General features: G+C 39.8%; 1 protein-coding gene and 1 long non-coding RNA gene across 17 annotated transcripts in view; one reads left to right on the top strand and one right to left on the bottom strand.

Moving 5' to 3' along the window:
• TMCC1 (transmembrane and coiled-coil domain family 1) overlaps positions 1-19,120 on the bottom strand; it is a 251,781-nt gene that overhangs the window by 21,819 nt on the left and 210,842 nt on the right. For 14 of the 16 annotated variants that reach the window (XM_045904290.3, XM_045904294.1, XM_064591745.1 and 11 more), the window contains one exon: positions 657-1,591. In XM_045904290.3, the coding sequence (XP_045760246.1) occupies positions 657-1,591 (935 nt within the window). Of the gene's footprint in view, positions 1-656; positions 1,592-15,941; positions 16,123-16,225; positions 16,596-19,120 lie in introns of those variants that run through there. The other 2 variants (XM_045904295.3, XM_064591836.1) reach the window with 2 other exon arrangements.
• LOC135364474 (uncharacterized) lies at positions 4,365-17,634 on the top strand. The gene is made up of 3 exons (XR_010411652.1): positions 4,365-4,483; positions 16,080-16,265; positions 17,269-17,634. It is a non-coding gene; the product is annotated as an uncharacterized LOC135364474 (long non-coding RNA).

Genomic DNA, 19,120 nt, shown 5'->3' with positions numbered 1-19,120 from the left:
AAACAGAAGAAAGACCAGCTTCTCTACCTTTAGCACAGATATGACTCAAAGCAGTTAGCCCTTTGAGAATTCTCTAACGACTGTAGAAACATTTCATGTTTAAGTCCACACCCATTCAAACATCTGCCAATTCGTAACAAAGGTAACAGACGTGCTTATCTGGATATACTTTCAGTCTAATCTCTCTACACCAATTGTCCACATAAGTGTGTTTAAGGTCAAATACCTACAGTGTTCATTACATTTTTAGCCAGGTATATCTTTGATTTTTCTTAGATTTCTTAGAGTTCAGAGGGTTATAGATCTTTTGAATTCAGTGTAGCATAGTTATAGGTTGCAATGATTTGTGGTTCTATGATTATAAATAAATAGGTGGAATGCCTTAGAGAGCTTGGGCTTCATGTGAAAGTCCTAAACTGGAATGGAAGATTGGAGAGCTACCGTAATTGTCTTCCCCTGACCCCAATGCTTCATTGGTGTATGATCTCAGGAGTCATTTAACTTTGCTGTGCCTCTATTTTGCTCTCTATGATAGAACTATGGGGATGTTATATGACATATCTAAAGTGTTCTGGATGCTATAAAAAAAGATACTCTACACAGATCCTTTTGCAGTTCCCTTCCCAACTTTAGAATTTTAATTCCATATAACTTACCTATATCGCTCCTCCTGTAAGGCCTGCATTATTAATGAATAGTCTCTCTGATAATGTTCCTTGAGGGTCTCAAAGGATTCCTCTAGTCTGGCCTGTGTTTCCCGGATCTCCTGGATCTCATGTAGTAGTGCATCAAATCCTGAGCTCTGCATGTCCAGGGTGTTTGTTTTGGAGCTGGACGCTCCTACAGCAATGCCTCCAGTGGTGCTGTTGGCTCCCACTGAGCCTGAAGTGGCACTAGAACAATCTTCCTCACTACCATATTTTGGGCTTGACTGAAAGTTTGAAATCACCCCCAAAGCCTTCCCCCCATCATCCACTTGCCCTTCCTCTAAAGAGTCCTTCAGGTTAGGGATATTGTCTGCACTGCCAAATTTATTCCGAATTAGTGAGGCAATCTCTCTGGGTTTTGAGACTACGGCCCCTGCTGCTGAATGGGTCGCCTGGGAGAAGCTAGAAAGTCCACCTTTGACACTGTCCACCACACCTTCACTGAAGCCAGTCACCTTTGCTCCCACATCCTTCAGACCCTGGTGCATGTCCCTGAAGACATCCTTCGGCTGCCGAGGAATCCCATTCTGCTCCACCTCTCGGAGCTTCCTGTGGTAGTGCTCAAGTTTCTTTTGTAGCTGGAGGATGGTTTGGGCAGATTTCTGGTTCTTCTTCTCAAAGACCTGCTTGATGCGGGCAGCCTGCTGCTTGTCTGCACTGTTGGCGAGCTTCAAGTACTCAGCGACGTTGTCGTCCCGGGCTGTTTGTGCAATCTTGATCTGTTCTGTGAGCTTCAGGATTTTCTGCTGCAGGTGAGCGATAGCAGCCTTTGTGCGCTGAGGGTCTGGTGTTCCATCCACAGAGTCTGTGTGGATGCTGCCATCGGTGCTGGAGGCCACTGCACTGGAAGTCTGGGCGAGGCTGCTTACTTCCAATCGCTCGATCTAGTATAAAAATAAGAAGTGGATGTTAGAAGGAGCCCAAGAGGACTACCTCTCCAGAATCAATAAACCAAATGTATTGAAAATTTACGAACTCTCAGATCTTGGCATAGATAGTTGACCTAATACCTCCTGTCCTGTACAACTCCCATGTCCCTTTTGGATACTGTCCTTCTACAAGTACACTTTGCCTTACACAAAACAGACATGAAAAAAGATTTGCACAAGATGTAAACTGGGGGTGTTCTTCCTTTGTTAGAGAATTTATTACAGTATTTCTTTAAATAACAAAGCTCCCCTAGTTATTTATATATTTTTAAAGATTTTATTTATTTGAGAGAGAAAGAAAGAGCAAGCAAGCACAAGTGGGGAAAGGGCAGAGGGAGAGGGAGAGGGAGAAGCAGACTCCCCGCTGAGCAGGGAGCCCCACGCAGGGCTCAACCCCAGGGCCCTGGGATCATGACCTGAGCCGAAGGTAGATGCTTAACCAACTGAGTCACCCAAGTGCCCCAGCTAGTGGGTTTAAAGCATGATTTTATTCACAAACATTCTTCACACATACTTTTGTGAAACAAGGTACATCTGCATTTCAATTTAATTATATGAAAATCATTTTAGTATTCAGACATCACTATAATTCCAATCCATGCTCTCAGATTATGGTCACCCAAAATGCTGGTGAGAATAGGTATTTTACTGGCTAGATATAAAAATCCAATTATCAGTGTCTTTTTACCCCAAGTATGTCAAGGGTAATGGGATTATTCTCTCTCTAATAGGGACACTCAATTGGTAGCTGCAGACAGGTGAAGGTAAGAATGAGAAGGTACTGCTCCAAGTGCCAAGGACGAATGTGGTATACTCTCGGAGTTAATATCCCAGATCACAAGTACTGTGATATACTTGGGCAATAAAAGTGATACTCAGGGAGAGAGACAGTAAGAGGTAAGAAATTAATCAAGTCAACAACTAAGTTCAGGCCTTTTGGAGCTCAACTTTTGTGAGTTCTATCCAGTAAAAGGTTTTTTTATTAGACAAGGGACTCTTAAACACACACAATGACTATCCTTCATATGGGTGAGCAACCATTCAAAGGAGATGAAGAAAAAGACAAGCTGCTCAGATCTGAAAACTGAAACTATCCTATTTCAAAGCCATTAGCCAAAGCTGGGGAGAGGTCAGGTTTCCCTAACTCAGGCGAGAAAACCTAAAGTGTGGCTTGTCATGAACTGGAGTCGGGCTCATGCAAAAAGTCTGTAGAAACTGCTCTCTATTGGACAGTAACAGAAATAAAATAATAAAAGAACCATCTCAGGGCATCAGGGTGGCTCAGCTGGTTAAGTGTCTGCCTTCGGCTCAGGTCATGATCCCAGGGTCCTGGGATTGAGCCTCACATGGGGCTCCCTGCTCAGCAGGGAGTCTGCTTCCTCTCCTTCTGCCCTTGCCCTTGCCCTGCTCTCTCTCAAATAAATAAATAATAAAAATCTTAAAAAAAAAAAAAAGAACCATCTCAGGGTAATAAAAATGCCCAGTTTGAGTGTCAAATTACAAATTTACCATCTTGGAGATTAAGATCATATCCCTTTTACTTGGTCCTCATCCCTAAATCTGTAACCAGCAGCAATCTCGTAGAAAGAACTGTATATAGGTTACCCTCATATTTTAAAAATGTGAATTACATTTTTGTGATAATATACCAAATCTAATATATTCGTGAAATACTGGTAACTTGTCAGTCTTTTTTTCATCTTGGTTGTATCGCCTCAGTTTCCCATCTGAGCAGGAATTATGGTGATCTCTAACTCCAAAACTATTAGTTTATTAGTGGAAAGTTCATTACTGGAATTAATATATTACTACTGATGTGAATAAAAACATAGTTTTTCTTTTTTAGATGAACAAATGAGAAATAATGTGCATTTAAATAAAATCAAAAGATAATTTAAAACTGAAATGAAGAGCAAAATGACATTATGTTCCACTAATAACAAAAAATGTCCAGAATAGTTTAGGGACTAGCACAATAATTATTTTGCATAACTTCCTCCATCTGCCCCATTTTTAGGTGCAAGCTAACAAGCAATGAAAGGGCCAGAGGGAAGCAGCAGAAAGGAGAATGAGCCAGAGTTCCAGATAACCACGTTGCCAAGAGTTGAAAAAGGAGCTTCCAGAAACCCACTTTCTTCAGTGCCTTACAGTCACTCTCAGTTGTACAGGGTTCCCACTGTGTGATTTTCTTTCTGAATGGGATTTCAGATCCCACAACTACAGGATGTAGTGGACCCTGATTGTGTACTTATGTTTAATAGCTCAAAATCTACCACAGGAAAGAAAAGCAAATATAAAATACCACTGATTCAAGACTACAAGCTCATGTATTATCCAGTTTTCTTAAGTTCTTTGCTATTAGTTTGAATATCACCTTACATGCAGTCTGTTGTCAAAAGAAGTGCAGATATAGAAGTCAAGTTTAATTATTACTCAGGGAGGATAAACATTGATCATACTGGTGAAAATATGTCTTTGGTACTAGAATCAAAGTTTTATTATATCTCTAAATTTGAAAAAACACAAAATTTCAATGTATTTTTTTTTTTTTTTTTTACAAATGATCACAGTTTAATTCAGATTTTATTTCCCTACACGGTAAGTAAAGAAGTAAACCAGACTAGCTTTAATCTGACTTCTGTCCTACCTAGGCTGTTTGGGGCCACACTACATCCTACCAGTATATGACTCCCACTTAAGAGTCATCAATATTCCTGCAAGAGTACATCTGACAGAACCCACTGTTCTCAGCCTCCAAAGAAAATGAACCCACAGCTTCAGCAGGAGGGTAGTTTAACACCTGAAACCATGAATCACTTGATTACTCAGTAATTCTTCCCAATTTTGGTAAGCACTATCCTTAAAAAGGAAGGAGAGAGAAGAGGCAGAAATTGGGGGGGAGGGGAAATAAAAGGGAAGAAGAGGAAGAGAGGTGGCAAGAAAAAGATATACTGAACTACAGAATTACAGGACAGGGGCTGTGAATACCCTCAGGGTATCTTTTGAACTATGAACAAAAGCTCTCAGAGGTTAAGAATACTTAGCCGCGAGTATGCACCAACTGAAAAGTGGTTCTCTTTTTCTTTTTTTTTTTTTTTAAAGATTTTATTTATTTATTTGAGAGAGAGAGAATGAGAGAGAGCACATGAGAGGGGGGAGGGTCAGAGGGAGAAGCAGACTCCCTGCTGAGCAGGGAGCCTGATGCGGGACTCGATCCAGAGACTCCAGGATCATGACCTGAGCCGAAGGCAGTCGCTTAACCAACTGAGCCACCCAGGCGCCCGGTTCTCTTTTTCAAAAGCCTTTGCTGGCATATTAGGCTAGCCATATATAACAAAATAAAATTAGATTCCTACCCTCATTCCAGACAGGCAACTAAACTGCAAATATCAAAAGCAAATTTTAAACCCTTTAGAAGGTAGTATTGGAAAATATGGGGGGAAGGATTTTCTTAAACATACATGAAAAGGCACAAATCAGAAACAAAATTATTAAATCTGGCTACATTTAGTGTAGTGAAGCAGGGATTCTGGCATAAAACTGCTTGGGTTCAAATCTAGCTTTGCTACTTACTACTAGTCACGTGACCTTGGTTGGGCAAGTTACTTCTGCTTCTATTTCATCAACTGTAAAATGGAGATAATACTCATACCCATTTCAGAAGACTGTTTTGAGCATGAAATAAATAAAACAGTCCTGGGCACAGAGTAAGCAGTTAGTACTGGCTATTATTTTTGTACCATTCTATGTGATTCTTTTTAAAAATTCAAATATTAAAAGATTCTAGAATATACTTCAAGATCTTTCACATTTCAGGCATAATCATGTCAGATACAGAGTCTGAACCAAAGGAATAATGTAATTCAACACTACAGTAAAAGTAATAATAGTCACTTTTCTTCCTTCTTTTTTTTTTATAATTTAGTCACCTTTCTTGACTGTTGGTCTTCTGGCTAGGCAGCTGACTAGGTAGCTAGCTAATCTTCCAAAGCTCACAACAACCCTAGAGAGTAGATATTGTTAGCACTAATTTACAAATGAACTGTGAGGCGCTTCCTAACTACCTTATCACGTGCCAGTTTGACAAACAGCAGCAGCAATATTACCTACTCAATAGGGCTTCGTGTGACCATAGCCTGAGGGCTTTCATGAGTGATCACACCCCCTAGTATAGCAAGTCCCAGCCACTTACCGCTGGGGATAGAAATAATTTGTATAGAAAAAAGTGAGGACCAAAACCCAGTCAATTAAATATATTTGACTACTTATTGTAAACTAGGCAATGCGCTACACAGCTAGGGGTATGGTCAGAGCCACAATTCATTATCTAGCTGTTGCTATAACAGCAGATATGCTGCTTTGCTTGCACTTTGTCTTTTCCTATTAAGAATTCATTTGCCAGGGGGTGCCTGGCTGGTTCAGCTGGTAGAGCATGCGACTCTTGATCTTGGGGTTGTGGGTTCGAGCCCCACGTTGGGTATAGAGATTACTTAAAAACAAAACCTTTTAAAAAAAAGAATTCATTTGCCAGGCCTAAATTATCTATTAACAGATCTGAATTAATTGATCAGAAAAAAGCCCAAGAGAAAATTTAAACAGCAACACCTCAAAACAATTAATCAGGGGCAGAACAGAGCCCATCTTGGAGAAAGATTTGACAAAGTTTTATAATGGCTTACAATTTTCATCTGCAAATGCATTAAAGATCTGTTTACTTTCTCTGAGTGTATGAAAATGTCAGAACATGGCAGCACCCAGCTTTGAGAATAATCACATATGAAGAAACATGGTGGAAAGAGCAGTGACAGGAGTAGAATAGAAGGACCTGGGTTCAGACCTACCTTTGCCACCTTACTAGCTAGGTGTCTTTGGGCCACCTTCTTGTTCTTGAGCCTAAGTTTTCTCATCTATACAATGGGGTTATCATTTTCTCATGAGGTTATTTGAAAAAAATGTTAAACGTATGTAAAATCAGATTATGACTGCCAAACATGGTGAACGTTCAAGAAGTCACCCTTTTCTATTGCTTACTTGGTTCATTACTCAAAATCCAAGTACATTTTGTAACTAGAAAAGATTCAGAAATCCGTGACTTGACATCACTATCTTCAATAAAGGCCAACAGCCCAGTCCTGTCTTAGTGGAATGAAATAATTTTATCTATGCTTTATAGAGTATATCAGCTCTCTTTCAGGAAATCTCTGCACTATTTATTTACACTAAATAATCCACATCATTTCCGAGAAAAATGAAGAAGTCATTTTAAGGTAAAAGAAGGAGGAGGTGGAAAGTGGGGAAGTTTTTGTAATTAATCTGAAAACAAACAGAATCTGGACTATGTTGGTTTTTCTGAAAGTGGATCTTTTCCAAGGCCAATTTCATAGAATGGGTTGTGCAGCAGCCTTTGCAAATTCATACTTAGGCACCTGCAGACCCAGCTCTATTGTTCTTCCAAAATCTTTCTCTCACAGATATGGGGCCATGGTTGTGAACCAAAATTGGAGTGTATGGCTTAATTCAAGTGCACTTAGTGGGGGGCAAAAGGATAGAATGTTTGATTTCTGGGAGACCACCCCCCAAATGCATTACAAATTGTAATCCCTAGAGATTCATAATCTTGGTTTTAAGAACTGCACAGAAATCTATATTCTAATCTATATTCTAATCAATGATAAACAGAAAGATGCATCATATAAATTTTTCTTTTTCTGCCAGGCAGGTTGTACTGAGAAGGTACAGCAGAGGAGAAAGTCCTGCCTTAGAAGTTACACAGCTCTGCCTTTGAATGTTGTATCATCATCTCCCTGAGGCTTGCCTTTTCCAACATCCCCAACACCCATTCTTAACAAAAAGAAAAGAAATCTCACAGTCTTTTAGCACTTTGTTCAGAAAGTATATATTCATTATGGGAAGACTTTTCACCTATTTCCAGTATCTCACTGTAGAAATGACATGCCCTTCCCCTCTCACAGTAAGCACAACCCTGTTGATCAATTCTCTCATCTATAATTCTGACTGACATTTAGTCTACTGTGGAATGAAGAGGAAATCTCAAGTGGGAGTAGTAGAAAATAAAAATGAACTAAGTTCCAATAGCCCATAACCAGCAAGCTTTTTCTCTAAGCATACCATTTTTACTTTGGAGCTAAAAATCAAGATTCAACGTATAGGCTTAAAAACAAACCTTTTTACTTGTCACAAAGATTTTTTTCTCACTTATAAAATAATCCTTGGGCAGAATAGAGCATTTCCTGTAAGTTCTAGGGGTCACTTTTTCATATTTTACACAGAACTCTGGCTATATGCAACAGCTGTGGGTTCTACAGAGATTTGTCTGGACCACCCCAGAGGGGAATAGTGGAAGCAAGTGAGCAGGGTTCCTGATTACCTCTGTTTTCATCTATTTTATCTGGGTATTCTGGGGAAAGTTTGCTTAAAAAAATAATGTTTTATTGCTTAATTTTTAAAAGTTTGAAAAATCAATGATATACAAATAATACTCATGATGATAATCCTGACCACTTCTTTTTTTTTAAAGATTTTATTTATCCACTTGCTAGAGAGAGAGAGCATGGGCAAGAGAGAGTGAGCGAGAGCACAAGCAGTGGGAGCTTCAGGCAGAGGGAGAAGCAGGCTCCCTGCAGAGCAAGGAGCCCAATGCGGGACTTGATCCCAGGACCCCAAGATCATGACCTGAGCTGAAGGCAGCCACTTAACCGACTGAGCCATCCAGGCGTCCCAATCCTGGCCACTTCTAAATCTGGCACTATAGTTTGTGTCTCAAGCTTCCTTTTTGTACAAAGAAACACTTAAGGCCCCACATGCTTTTCTACACTCAGCACTTTTCAGGCCCATTTTCCATAAAGAACAAAGTTTTAAAATCATCTCATGGGTGATATCGCACATGTGAAAATGAGTAGAAGACATGCTCACTGAAATGCAAATTCTGGTGGAGTTTGCTCACTAGTTTTGTGGCTAAGATCCTACCACATGCCTCAGCAAAATGACAAAAAACTTTATCATGGGTTCCTTGGGAATAATGGAAACCTTAAATTTAAATCCACATATACTAAGGGTCACACCTGTAATTTGGTTCTTGTGACATGGCATGCTGTTTCACACCTCCAGGCTTCTGTCCATATAGTCCAGGGCATGTTCTTTTCTTTTCTGGCTAACTTCTACTCATCCTTCAAGACCCAGCACAGGTGTAACCTCCTCCAGGATATCTTTCCTGACAATCTCCCTCTTCCAGCTGGATTAATGGCTTTCTTCATATTCCCATATACCTAAACATACACCTCTCTCAGTGTTCTTATCACATTATGTTGAAATGATTGTTTGGGTGTCTTGCCTCTACTGACCTAAGTTCCTGAGGACAGGGATCAAGTCACATTCATCTTTGTATTCCAAGAAGCTAGCACAATGCTTTGTGCAAAGATACCCAGTAAATGTTTAATATAAATGCTCACTAGCATCTCCTTAACATGATCCTTCTAGATCTCATATGTCATACAAGTGACTAAGCCTATGTTACTACAAATGGAATAAACGCCAGAATTTTTGTAAGAAAAACAGCTTCCAATAGATGATACTCATCCCTCCAAGGCTGCTGAGGAAAAACCAACTGTGTTGAATATCAGTTTAGATTATTAACATCCCATCCAGTCCACCCTGCTCCAACCCAACTGCAAAATATCCATTATAGGATCTAGGACTGCTACTCAGAATTGCTTTGTCACCACAGGAGGGCTGGTTTCCTGGCTTACATGAAAGACATCACTGAGGATTAGCACTGCCAGGCCTGATGTCTGGACTTAACGGATTCATGTGAGCCTGGTCAGATGATTTATTGTCATTTTAACAAACCTTTGCAGAATGTCTCCTATGTACAGGGCCTATGTTAGGCACTGGAAGTACAAAAGAAAAAAAAAAAAAAAGCAAGCACTTAAGGAAAGCCTGCAATCATAGTAGTGATGGTATAAGTTGACAATAACATGCTGCTTTGTTACGGTTATTATGGTTAAGTGTTACTTTTATAAGTACAGTTTCTTTGAGCTCGAAGGAACCTAAGAGATCATCCAGTTAAGAAAATTTGTTTTATAGATGAGTAACAGATTGTGAAAGAAAGATCTCTCCCTGATATCTAAAAGAAAAAATAAGTAACATACAATGAAAATAAGGAAAGGTGCATTGTTCAACTTAACCAGGGGGTTTCAAATATCAGTTCATGTATGCCACTGGAAATATCCAACCACACTTCATGCCTGAATGTTAAAAATGTCACACGAGGATATACTGACTGATGTTTGGAATAGATAATCCAAGTTTCCTTCTGAGATTATAACTTGCTAAAAAGAAAGAGTGACTTGGGCTATGCATTATTCAAAAATCATTCTCACACGACTTCAGAATGAAGAATGATTAGTCTGAAGCACACAAACTGGCTAATGCTAAATTTAGTATCTATTTTCTGAGCATGCTCCAACCAGCAAAAGAAGGTGACACACGAATGTTTTCACTGCTGAGGATTTAAAAATACATATACAATCCATGTGTGGATTAGCCAATTTGTAAAATTCGCCACCAATTGAGTTGCCCTTTACAAGGTAATTCACTACAAATACTTTAATGACACAAGTTTCCTTAAAACAAAAGATTTCTGAGCCTCAGCTTAATCCTATTTATTTCACTCAATTTTGATAAATTGCTAAAGCAATGAAAGAATTTGGAAAGTTCCACAGGGTCTGTGATAACCTGGTTATCCCTGAACTTTTTAGGCTTGTTCAGTAGCTTAAAGAATAGAGGCTCTAGGGAGGGCCTGTCCAAACTATACATCCCCAATCCCATTTCAGGGCCTAAGTACTCTTCTTTCTCTTAAAATGGTCTTAAATACCATTTCTTTGTTGACAACTTCCAAATGTATGCCTCTAGCCCATACTTTGCTTACCTCTAGATCATATACTCAACTACCTACCTAATGTCTCCTCTTGGATGTCTAACAGTCATTTCGAATTTACTATGTACAAAACTTAGTTCCTGATATCCCCCAAACCTGTTCTTCCTGCAGTCTTCCCCATCTCAGCTAATGGCTATACTTCATTGATCCACATGCTTAGATCCAAAGCCTTGGCGTCAACTTTAACTCCTTTTTTTCTCACATACTCTATCCAGTTAACAACAACATTAATAATCATAGCTGCTAATTCATATAGTGAAGTACTTACTATGTGCCAGGCAATGTTCTAAATCTTTTGTATGTTTAGTAAATTGTGTAATCCTTTTTTATTTTTTTAAGATTTTATTTGACAGAGAGAGAGTAGGAGAGCACAAGCAGTGGGAGCGGCAGAGGAAGAGAGAGAAGGAGAAGCAGGACGCCTGCCAAGCAGGGAGCACAATGCAGGGCTCGATCCCAGTACCCTGGGATCATGACCTGAGCCGAAGGCAGTTGCTTAACCAACTGAGCCACCCAGGCGCCCCTAAATTGTGTAATTCTTATAATGACACACAAGATGGGTACTACGACTATATTTTATAGCTAAGAAAACCAAAGCATAAAGAATTTAAGTTGCTTAAGACCATGAAGAAGTGGCAAAGCCAATGTTTGAACCCAGTTTGGTTATAGAGTCTATGTTGTTACCCTCTGTGTATACTACATTGCTCCAGCAAATGTCTTGGGCTCTAGTTGCTAAAGAGATGCAGAATCTGACCACATCTCACTGAATCTCCACTACTGCCACTCTAGTATAAGCCACTATCAACTCTTGCCTGGACTATTCCAATAGGCTCATAACTATCACTGGAATAATATTTTTATCATCAATTATTTGTACAACAGCTAGAGTGATCCTTTAAAAGTGATTCAGGTCACAACAGTCTTTTACACCTAAAACTTGCCAGGGGCTCTCTACCTGAGTCAGAGTAAAAGCCGGTCTTTACAATGGCCTGATAACCATGATCTAGCACCTGTCAGATCCATTACCTCCTGGCATCCATTACTCCTTGACTGTATCTCCTACTGTTCATTCCTTTACTCCACTGCCATCAGCTACAAAGGCCTCCTTGCTGTTCCTGGAATGTACCAAGCATGTACCCGTTTCAAGCCTTTTCCACTTAGTGTTCCTCCTGCTTGTAATCCTTTTCCTCAGATACCCACATGGCTTACTCCATCATGACCGCTTTGCTCCAACTTAAGTAGCATCTCTTAGTTGTCCCTGACATCCTGTATGGATGCCAGTCCTTCCTGTCTCGACCGTTTTTTTCACAGGTGATGAGGAATAGCAAGATTTCAGCTTTTCTGATAAATTACAAATAAAGCCAAAGTATCTAATGAAAATGACTAGTTCAGGTATTTTGCATATGAAAGGAAGAACATTTCTCTGATGTATCTAGGTATCTGCAGGGTAAAAATGTAGGGACAGCCTAGAGAAAATTAGGAGTATACAGACGGAGGAAGGATATGGTGCTATGATATTAAAGAAGCAGATTGTACAAAAGACTGAGGTTTCTACTATTTAATTCATTTCATAATTATCCTTTGTTTTCCTTATATAAAGCACTGAAAAAAGGTGAATCCCTGCTCTCAAGAAACACATGATCTAGTTGGTGAGACGTGAAATTATTCAACTGAAATACAGGTCCTATTAAGTAAACAATACAGTATATATGAAGGTAATATATAAAGGAAGTACTTGAACACAGAAAGGAGCCACATATTCAGAGGAAGGGAAAGGGAACAGAGGAGGCTTCTTGGAGGAGTTAAAAAAAAAAAAGAAAAGAAATGAGCCTTGAAGAAAGTTTTTTATAAAAAGAGAAGTGGTAAGGAAAGGCATTTTCAGGATGACAACCCAGTACGAACAAAAGCCCGTAAGAAGGAAATGTAATAGCTTTTTAAAGATAACTGAATGGAGTAGCCTGGGTGGCTCAGTCGGTTAAGCATCTGCCTTTGGCTCAGGTCATGATCCCAGGGTCCTGGGATGGAGCCCCCAGTCAGGCTTTCTGCTCAGTGGGGAGCCTGCTTCTCCCTCTCCCTGGCACTCCCCTGCTTGTGTGCTCTCTCTCACTCTTTCTCTCAAATAATAAAATCTTAAAAAATAGGTAAATGAATGGTTCATGAAGCTATAAAAATAGGGCTCTGGTGGGAGATGAGCTCCCAAAGTAGGTCTAAACCACTGTTTCGCACTTTATTCCAAGGATATTTCTGAAGGCTCCTCAATGGTAATAGTTGTATAATCTCCTTTAGAATCTAGACTTATAGATCCAAAAGCTACTTGACTATATCAAAATCTACATATCCAAAACCAAACACCATGATCCTCTTGTAAACCTGGTTTTCTTACAGTGTTCTCTATCTCAGGAAAAACATCACTATTCATCAGGTACTAAACAAGTCAAAGCCAAAACCAAACCAAACCAAAGCCCAAGAATAATTCTTGACATCTTCTGCCTTTTACCCCTATTCAATACCAAGTCCTATCTATTTTACTTGCCAAATTTCCATCAAATTATGATACTCTCCCATCTATCTCTACTGCCACCACCTTAGGACAAACTCTTGTCTTCTCTCTCCTGGAACACTGACTGATCTACCTGCATTCAATTAGGCTTTCAGTTAAGCTGGAGAATTTTTTTTTTTTTTTTTTTTTTTTAAGATTTTATTTATTTATTCATGAGAGACACACAGAGAGAGGCAGAGGGAGAAGCAGGCTCCCCGGTGAGCAGGGAGCCCGATGCGGGACTCGATCCCAGGACCCTGGGATCATGACCTGAGCCGAAGGCAGACGCTTAACCATCTGAGCCACCCAGGCGCCCAGAATTTTTTTTTTTTAAGAAGTCCTGGGGCGCCTGTCTGGCTCAGTCAGAGAGCATGTGACTCTTGATTTTAGGGTAGTGAGTTTAAGCCCCATGCTGGCATAGAGTTTACTTAAAAAAAAAGAAAAAAAAGAAAAAAAGAAGTCCTTTTTTTTTTTTTTTTAAGATTTTATCCATTTATTTGACAGAGAGAGTACAAGCAGGGGGAGTGGCAGGGAGAGGGAGAAGCAGGCTCCGGCATTAGCAGAGAGACCGACGTGGGGCCCGATCCCAGGACCCTGGGATCATGACCTGAGTCAAAGGCAGATGCTTAACCAACTGAGACACCCAGGCATACCGGAAAAAAGAAGTCCTAAACCACCCAATGCTTAAATTCTTTTAGTAGCTTTCCACAATTACAATAAAGAACAAGTATCTGAATATGGTCTATCAAGTCAGTCCTATGTGATTAGGCCCTGGATCTACTTCTCTAGCTTCATCTTACAGCATGCTTCCCATAGTCTAGTCAAACTCGCCTTTTTCTTTCTTTCTTTTTTTTTTTTTAATTTATTTGAGAGAGAGAGAATGAGAGAGAGCAAGCACATTAGAGGGGGGAGGGTCAGAGGGAGAAGCAGGCTCCCTGATGCGGGACTCGATCCAGGGACTCCAGGATCATGACCTGAGCCGAAGGCAGTAGCTTAACCAACTGAGCCACCCAGGCGCCCCTAAACTCGCCTTTTTCAACCCCTGCTGCTCATCCTTTCTTCTCACAACGGGGCCTTTGTACATATAATACTGCCTACTTACCCCTTCTTCAACTTTCAGCCAGACACTTTGCTAGGTGTTTGGTATATACTGATGAACAAAACAAGGTATCTCTGCTTTCATGAGGCTTAATGGCTGAGTGGAGAAAACTGGTAGAGATGGAAGAACCAGTAATCAAATAACATAAATTGTGAGAAGTACTACAAAGGAAAAAAGAGAAAAGGAGTAAGGTAAGGGGGGAAAAGCTACTTTAGATTGGAAGGTCAGAAGAATTCTTTGAACAAGGGCATTTGAACTGAGGTCTCAAAGATAGAAAAGGAAGTTACTCTAACCAGGCTATGAATGAGGAAAAGTATTATTACTGTGAGTTTCATGTGCCAAGAAAGTATAGAATTTGGCATTTCATCAAAATTGAGATGAAAATACAGAGTTAAAGCAATTCCAAAAAAGAAAAAAAAGAAAAAGGATTTGTCCATTCACTTCTTAGAATTCACCTGGTAAATAATTGAGACTATATTACCAAAAAGGCTAAAGGAAGGAGAAGGATGCTGAGATAAGAAAAGATCAGTACACAGGAAGGGGCCCACCTGCCCAGTAACCTAGTAGAGTATATGGATAACTGTATTTACAAGGCTTATATAACCAATGAGTCAGCAAAAAGTCAGATGTCAATGGGTCTCTTCTGTGCCCACTCTAAGCAGCTAGGAAACTTGGCTCTCTACTGGTTGAGAAGAGGGGCCCAAGAACAAGATCTCAGGTTAGACTACAAAAACAATCAACATATCTTCCAGCAATACTTGCTGGAAGTTAGGATGAGGAAAAGTAAACCTTCAGGCTTGGAAAAACCTAAGATACAGGATCCAACTTAAAGTAGATTAGAGCAAAGTGATCCCGGTAGGATTTCACAGATCTAATGCAACCCATTTCTTTAACTTGTCATAAAATGCTTGTTACAGATTCCAAAATCAAGAACCCCCAAATCTGCTGAAAACCTTGATTTTAAAGAGAAAATGTCTTTATTTTCTTGAGGTCCATAAACATTTCAGGGTTACTTTCTACAACTATCTTTTCTCTAATAAAGGCTAATGTGTATTAATGGTAACAGAAAAAGTTTTCAAAATAACAGAATTGGGTCTGGCAAAGAAAAACACACAATATAGAACATAAAGGGATTAAATCAAGGACAGGCAAAGAGATACAGCACTAACAACCACTTGATATTGAACAGCAATGATAATGAACCCAAGACAAACACCCACCAACGCATGGCTACGAAAATAGCAGACTCTTCATCTTGCCTTCCTCCACCTCCATACTTATGTTCTCAGCCTATTACTGTTCCAGTGGCAACAACTCAATAAGAGCAGGGGAGCTTTTATTTCATTCTTTTCCACCTTAGGCCATAGGGAAAGCTGGGGGAAAAAGCACGGGGGAGTGGGGGGATTATAACTGTTCAAAGAAAAGAAAGGATATCTGTTAGTCAGCATTCTTTGCTCTGGAAATTCCTGGTTTCTGCCTGTTCATGGACATCTGAGAGAACTTGGTTATTATCTCTGAAGGTCACAACTGATCAAAAATAATGTTTTCCTTTTTTCCTTGGGTCATCCCTCTCCATCAAATGTGATTCTGCAAAATGTTTTAGTTATTGTTAAAAGGCAATTCTATATAGCTGATAGAGAAAAGTAAAAATAACAGTTAAAAAAATCCAAGAATCCCCCTGCCCCAAAAAACACAAGCAATACATTTATCTTACCAAAACCCCCTGTCAGGCAGTCTGCTGATTCTGCTTGCCACAAAGCTCATCCTTCATTTGTATACTGCCAGAGCAAGCTTGGATAGTGAAAACAAATCACAACCTCTCTTGATTATGTGCTCTTTCCATTTGTCCCAGCTTCCAAACTGCATAGTCTGTCACGGCTGCACATACTTGGTTTCCGAGAATAACGCTGTAAATGAGGACAGCTACCACTGGGAATGCATTCCCCCACCAAAGAGCCAGCCGAAATGAAGCTTCTAGTGGATCCCTGGGCTTCTCACCTTCACAGCCTCAGAGAAGTGCCTTTCACAGAACAGGCAGGTACAGCCGCACCACATCAACATCCCAGCATAGCCAATCCTCCGCAGTGCCCACTTCAGCCTATGTACAGTTCCGGTTCTGTCTCGTACATCAACTCTTAGAGCTTTCTACATCTGGGAGCCTGGGAGGATTCTGTGCTGAATAAACAGAAAGCTTCTGCCAAACAAGCATCGTGTGTGTGTGTGTGTGTGTGTGTGTGTGTGTGTGTGTGGTTTGCAAGAGCTGCTAATGCAAATGAATAGTTTTACTCTGAGAATGGAGATCACAGACAGTATCTGCCTCTCTTCTGGAGCTGTGAGCATCTTTTACAAAAAACAAAAGCATCAAACTGGGTGAATTTAAAGGTACAGGACATTAATTCACCATTCACATCTGTCTTTTAGTTTAAACCAGATAAGGGTTACAGAATAGCTTAAAGAAGGTTAAAAACAGGGGCGCCTGGGTGGCTCAGATGGTTAAGCGTCTGCCTTCGGCTTAGGTCATGATCCCGGGGTCCTGGAATCAAGCCCCGCATCGGGCTCCTGGCTCAGCGGGCAGCCTGCTTCTACCTCTCCCTCTGCCTCTCTCCCTGCTCATGTTCTCTCTCTCTCTCTCTGTATCTCTGTGTCTCAAATGAATAAATTAAAAAAAAAAAAAGTTTAAAAACATTCTGAATAAATGTTTAGGTAGCCTGGTTCAATAAATACAAAGAAAAAACAATCTACCCATTTTTTAAAAAATATTTTATTTATTTATTTGACACAGAGAGAGAGAGAGAGACAGTGAGAGAGCAAACACAAGCAGGAAGAGCGCGAGAGGGAGAAGCAGGCTTCCCGCTGAGCAGGGAGCCCGATGCGGGGCTCGATCCCAGGACCCTGGGATCATGACCTGAGCTGAAGGCAGACAGACGCTTAACAACTGAGCCACCCAGGCGCCCCCTACCCATGTTTAGATAAAGGACTAAAACATTGCTGGAACAATTTCTACGTTTTCCTAATGTTTCTTCTCTTATTTTTCATTTTAGGTTCACAAAATAATTTAAATGAAAACTGAGCAAGAAAAAACTGAGCATGAGATGCTAAAGTCTTAATCATTATGGATGAAGGGGAAAAAACACTTCTGAAGGAAAAGCACTGGAGTTGTCTGAAGTCTACACAATAGATTAAAACACCATAATCTTAAACCCAGGCTCAGCTCCTGCATCATATACTATTTATTAAATACCGATGATATTGCATGAAAGAATTGAGTATCTTAAAGAGATTGTTCCTGCACCGAAAAAGTCACTTTGGGATTTAGACAAACTATCAAATTTGAGCTTTATTCCTTCATTTGTAAAAGCAGTTCTATGTAATGTGCACAGGAAGAATTTCAGGGATTGTAAAATATAGTGTAGTATGTACAATGTATAATATGTGGAAACATTTCTCTGAGGTTAATACACAGAAAGGAAGAATCAGACAAGAAGACAATTTGATAGAGTTCAGTGCCTAAATCTGATAATTTCTGTACTTTTACTTAAGTATGGGGCTGGAAGCTCAGACCAGCACAGTATTAAGAGGTCAAAGAAGCATTCACCAGCTTCATGTAGCTTCTTTCATTCAAATCAGATGAAGCCCTCTGAATGAAATCCGAACCACCTTAAATGAATTTGAAGAAAATTCTGGGTTGAAACCACGGCTCCAGAAATTTCTATCTCTAGAGACACAGAATTCTGACCTTGACTCTCCAGAACAAATTAATAAAGAATTTAATGACTAATATAAATCCTGTCTTTGATTAAAAATGAGGTTGCAAGGTTTCAACAGAGTAAATATTTGTTTCTCCAAAAACAACAGAAAAACCAATCCTACAGAGCTAGCATCAACACCAGTGAATGTTTGCTTAATTCTCTTTATTACCATTTTTAATATATCTTCTTTTAAGACAATCATGTTCATTACAGAAAAACACACCAGTGGGCATAAAAGAAAGCAAAAATTATTTGTAATATCACCACTCAGAGAAAACCAAACCAAACACTGCCATAAGGCTCTTCTATCCTCATTTCCTACCACTGGGATTTTTTTTTTTTTTTAAGATTTTATTTATTTATTTACTTGGGGGAGAGTGTACGAGCGCATGCGCATGAGCGGGAGCTGGTAGGTGAGAAGCAGAGGGAGAGGGATAAGTAGACTCCACGCTGAGCACAGAGCCCAATCCCAGAACTGAGACATGACCTGAGAGGAAATCAAGAGTTAGACGCTCATCAGCATGGAGGGCTCGATCCCACAACCCTGAGAGATCATGACCTGAGCTGAAATCAAGGGTCGTACGTTCAACCGACTGAACCACCTAGGTGCCCCTAACATGCTTGTGTTCGACAGACAGTTATTATTCACTCCCTCCACCCAGTTTTCTCCCTGAAATACAAGTTATAATTGCTTTAGGTGGTTGGAACTATACTAGGACCAATAGTGATAGAGAAATACTAGTTCTTTTGTTTTTCAAGGAAAAAACATTTTTGATCCAAAGTAAAGTGGTAGTCTGTTCCAGAATTTGAAAAAAGGACAAATCTTAGAAAGTGAATTTGATTTGCCTTGGTTTGTACTACTGGGATCCGAAAAGAGACCATGAAATATGTTCAAATTTTGGCAAAATGTGATCAGTTTTGATGAGCTTGCTTCCTTGGCTTACAGATTAGTGCCTTCATCTTACAACATGGAGATTATTTTTTATCTTTTGTGTAATTATACTTGATAGCATAACTTTATAGCTTTATGTTTGATTTATTATGTTCTTAATGAATAAAAAACAAAACAAACCAAAAAGAAAAAAAAGTTCTTTACTGATGAAAGAGCTAAGATTCTTTACAACTGTGTCCCCTTATTGTTTAT

Source organism: Mirounga angustirostris, unplaced genomic scaffold (assembly GCF_029215605.1).
Source record: "Mirounga angustirostris isolate CCGP_5_RB_7025 unplaced genomic scaffold, mMirAng1.0.hap1 SCAF_1, whole genome shotgun sequence".
Taxonomy (NCBI): Eukaryota; Metazoa; Chordata; class Mammalia; order Carnivora; family Phocidae; genus Mirounga; species Mirounga angustirostris.
Note: the sequence above shows the minus strand (reverse complement) of the source record. Positions and strands in the feature narration are given on the sequence as shown.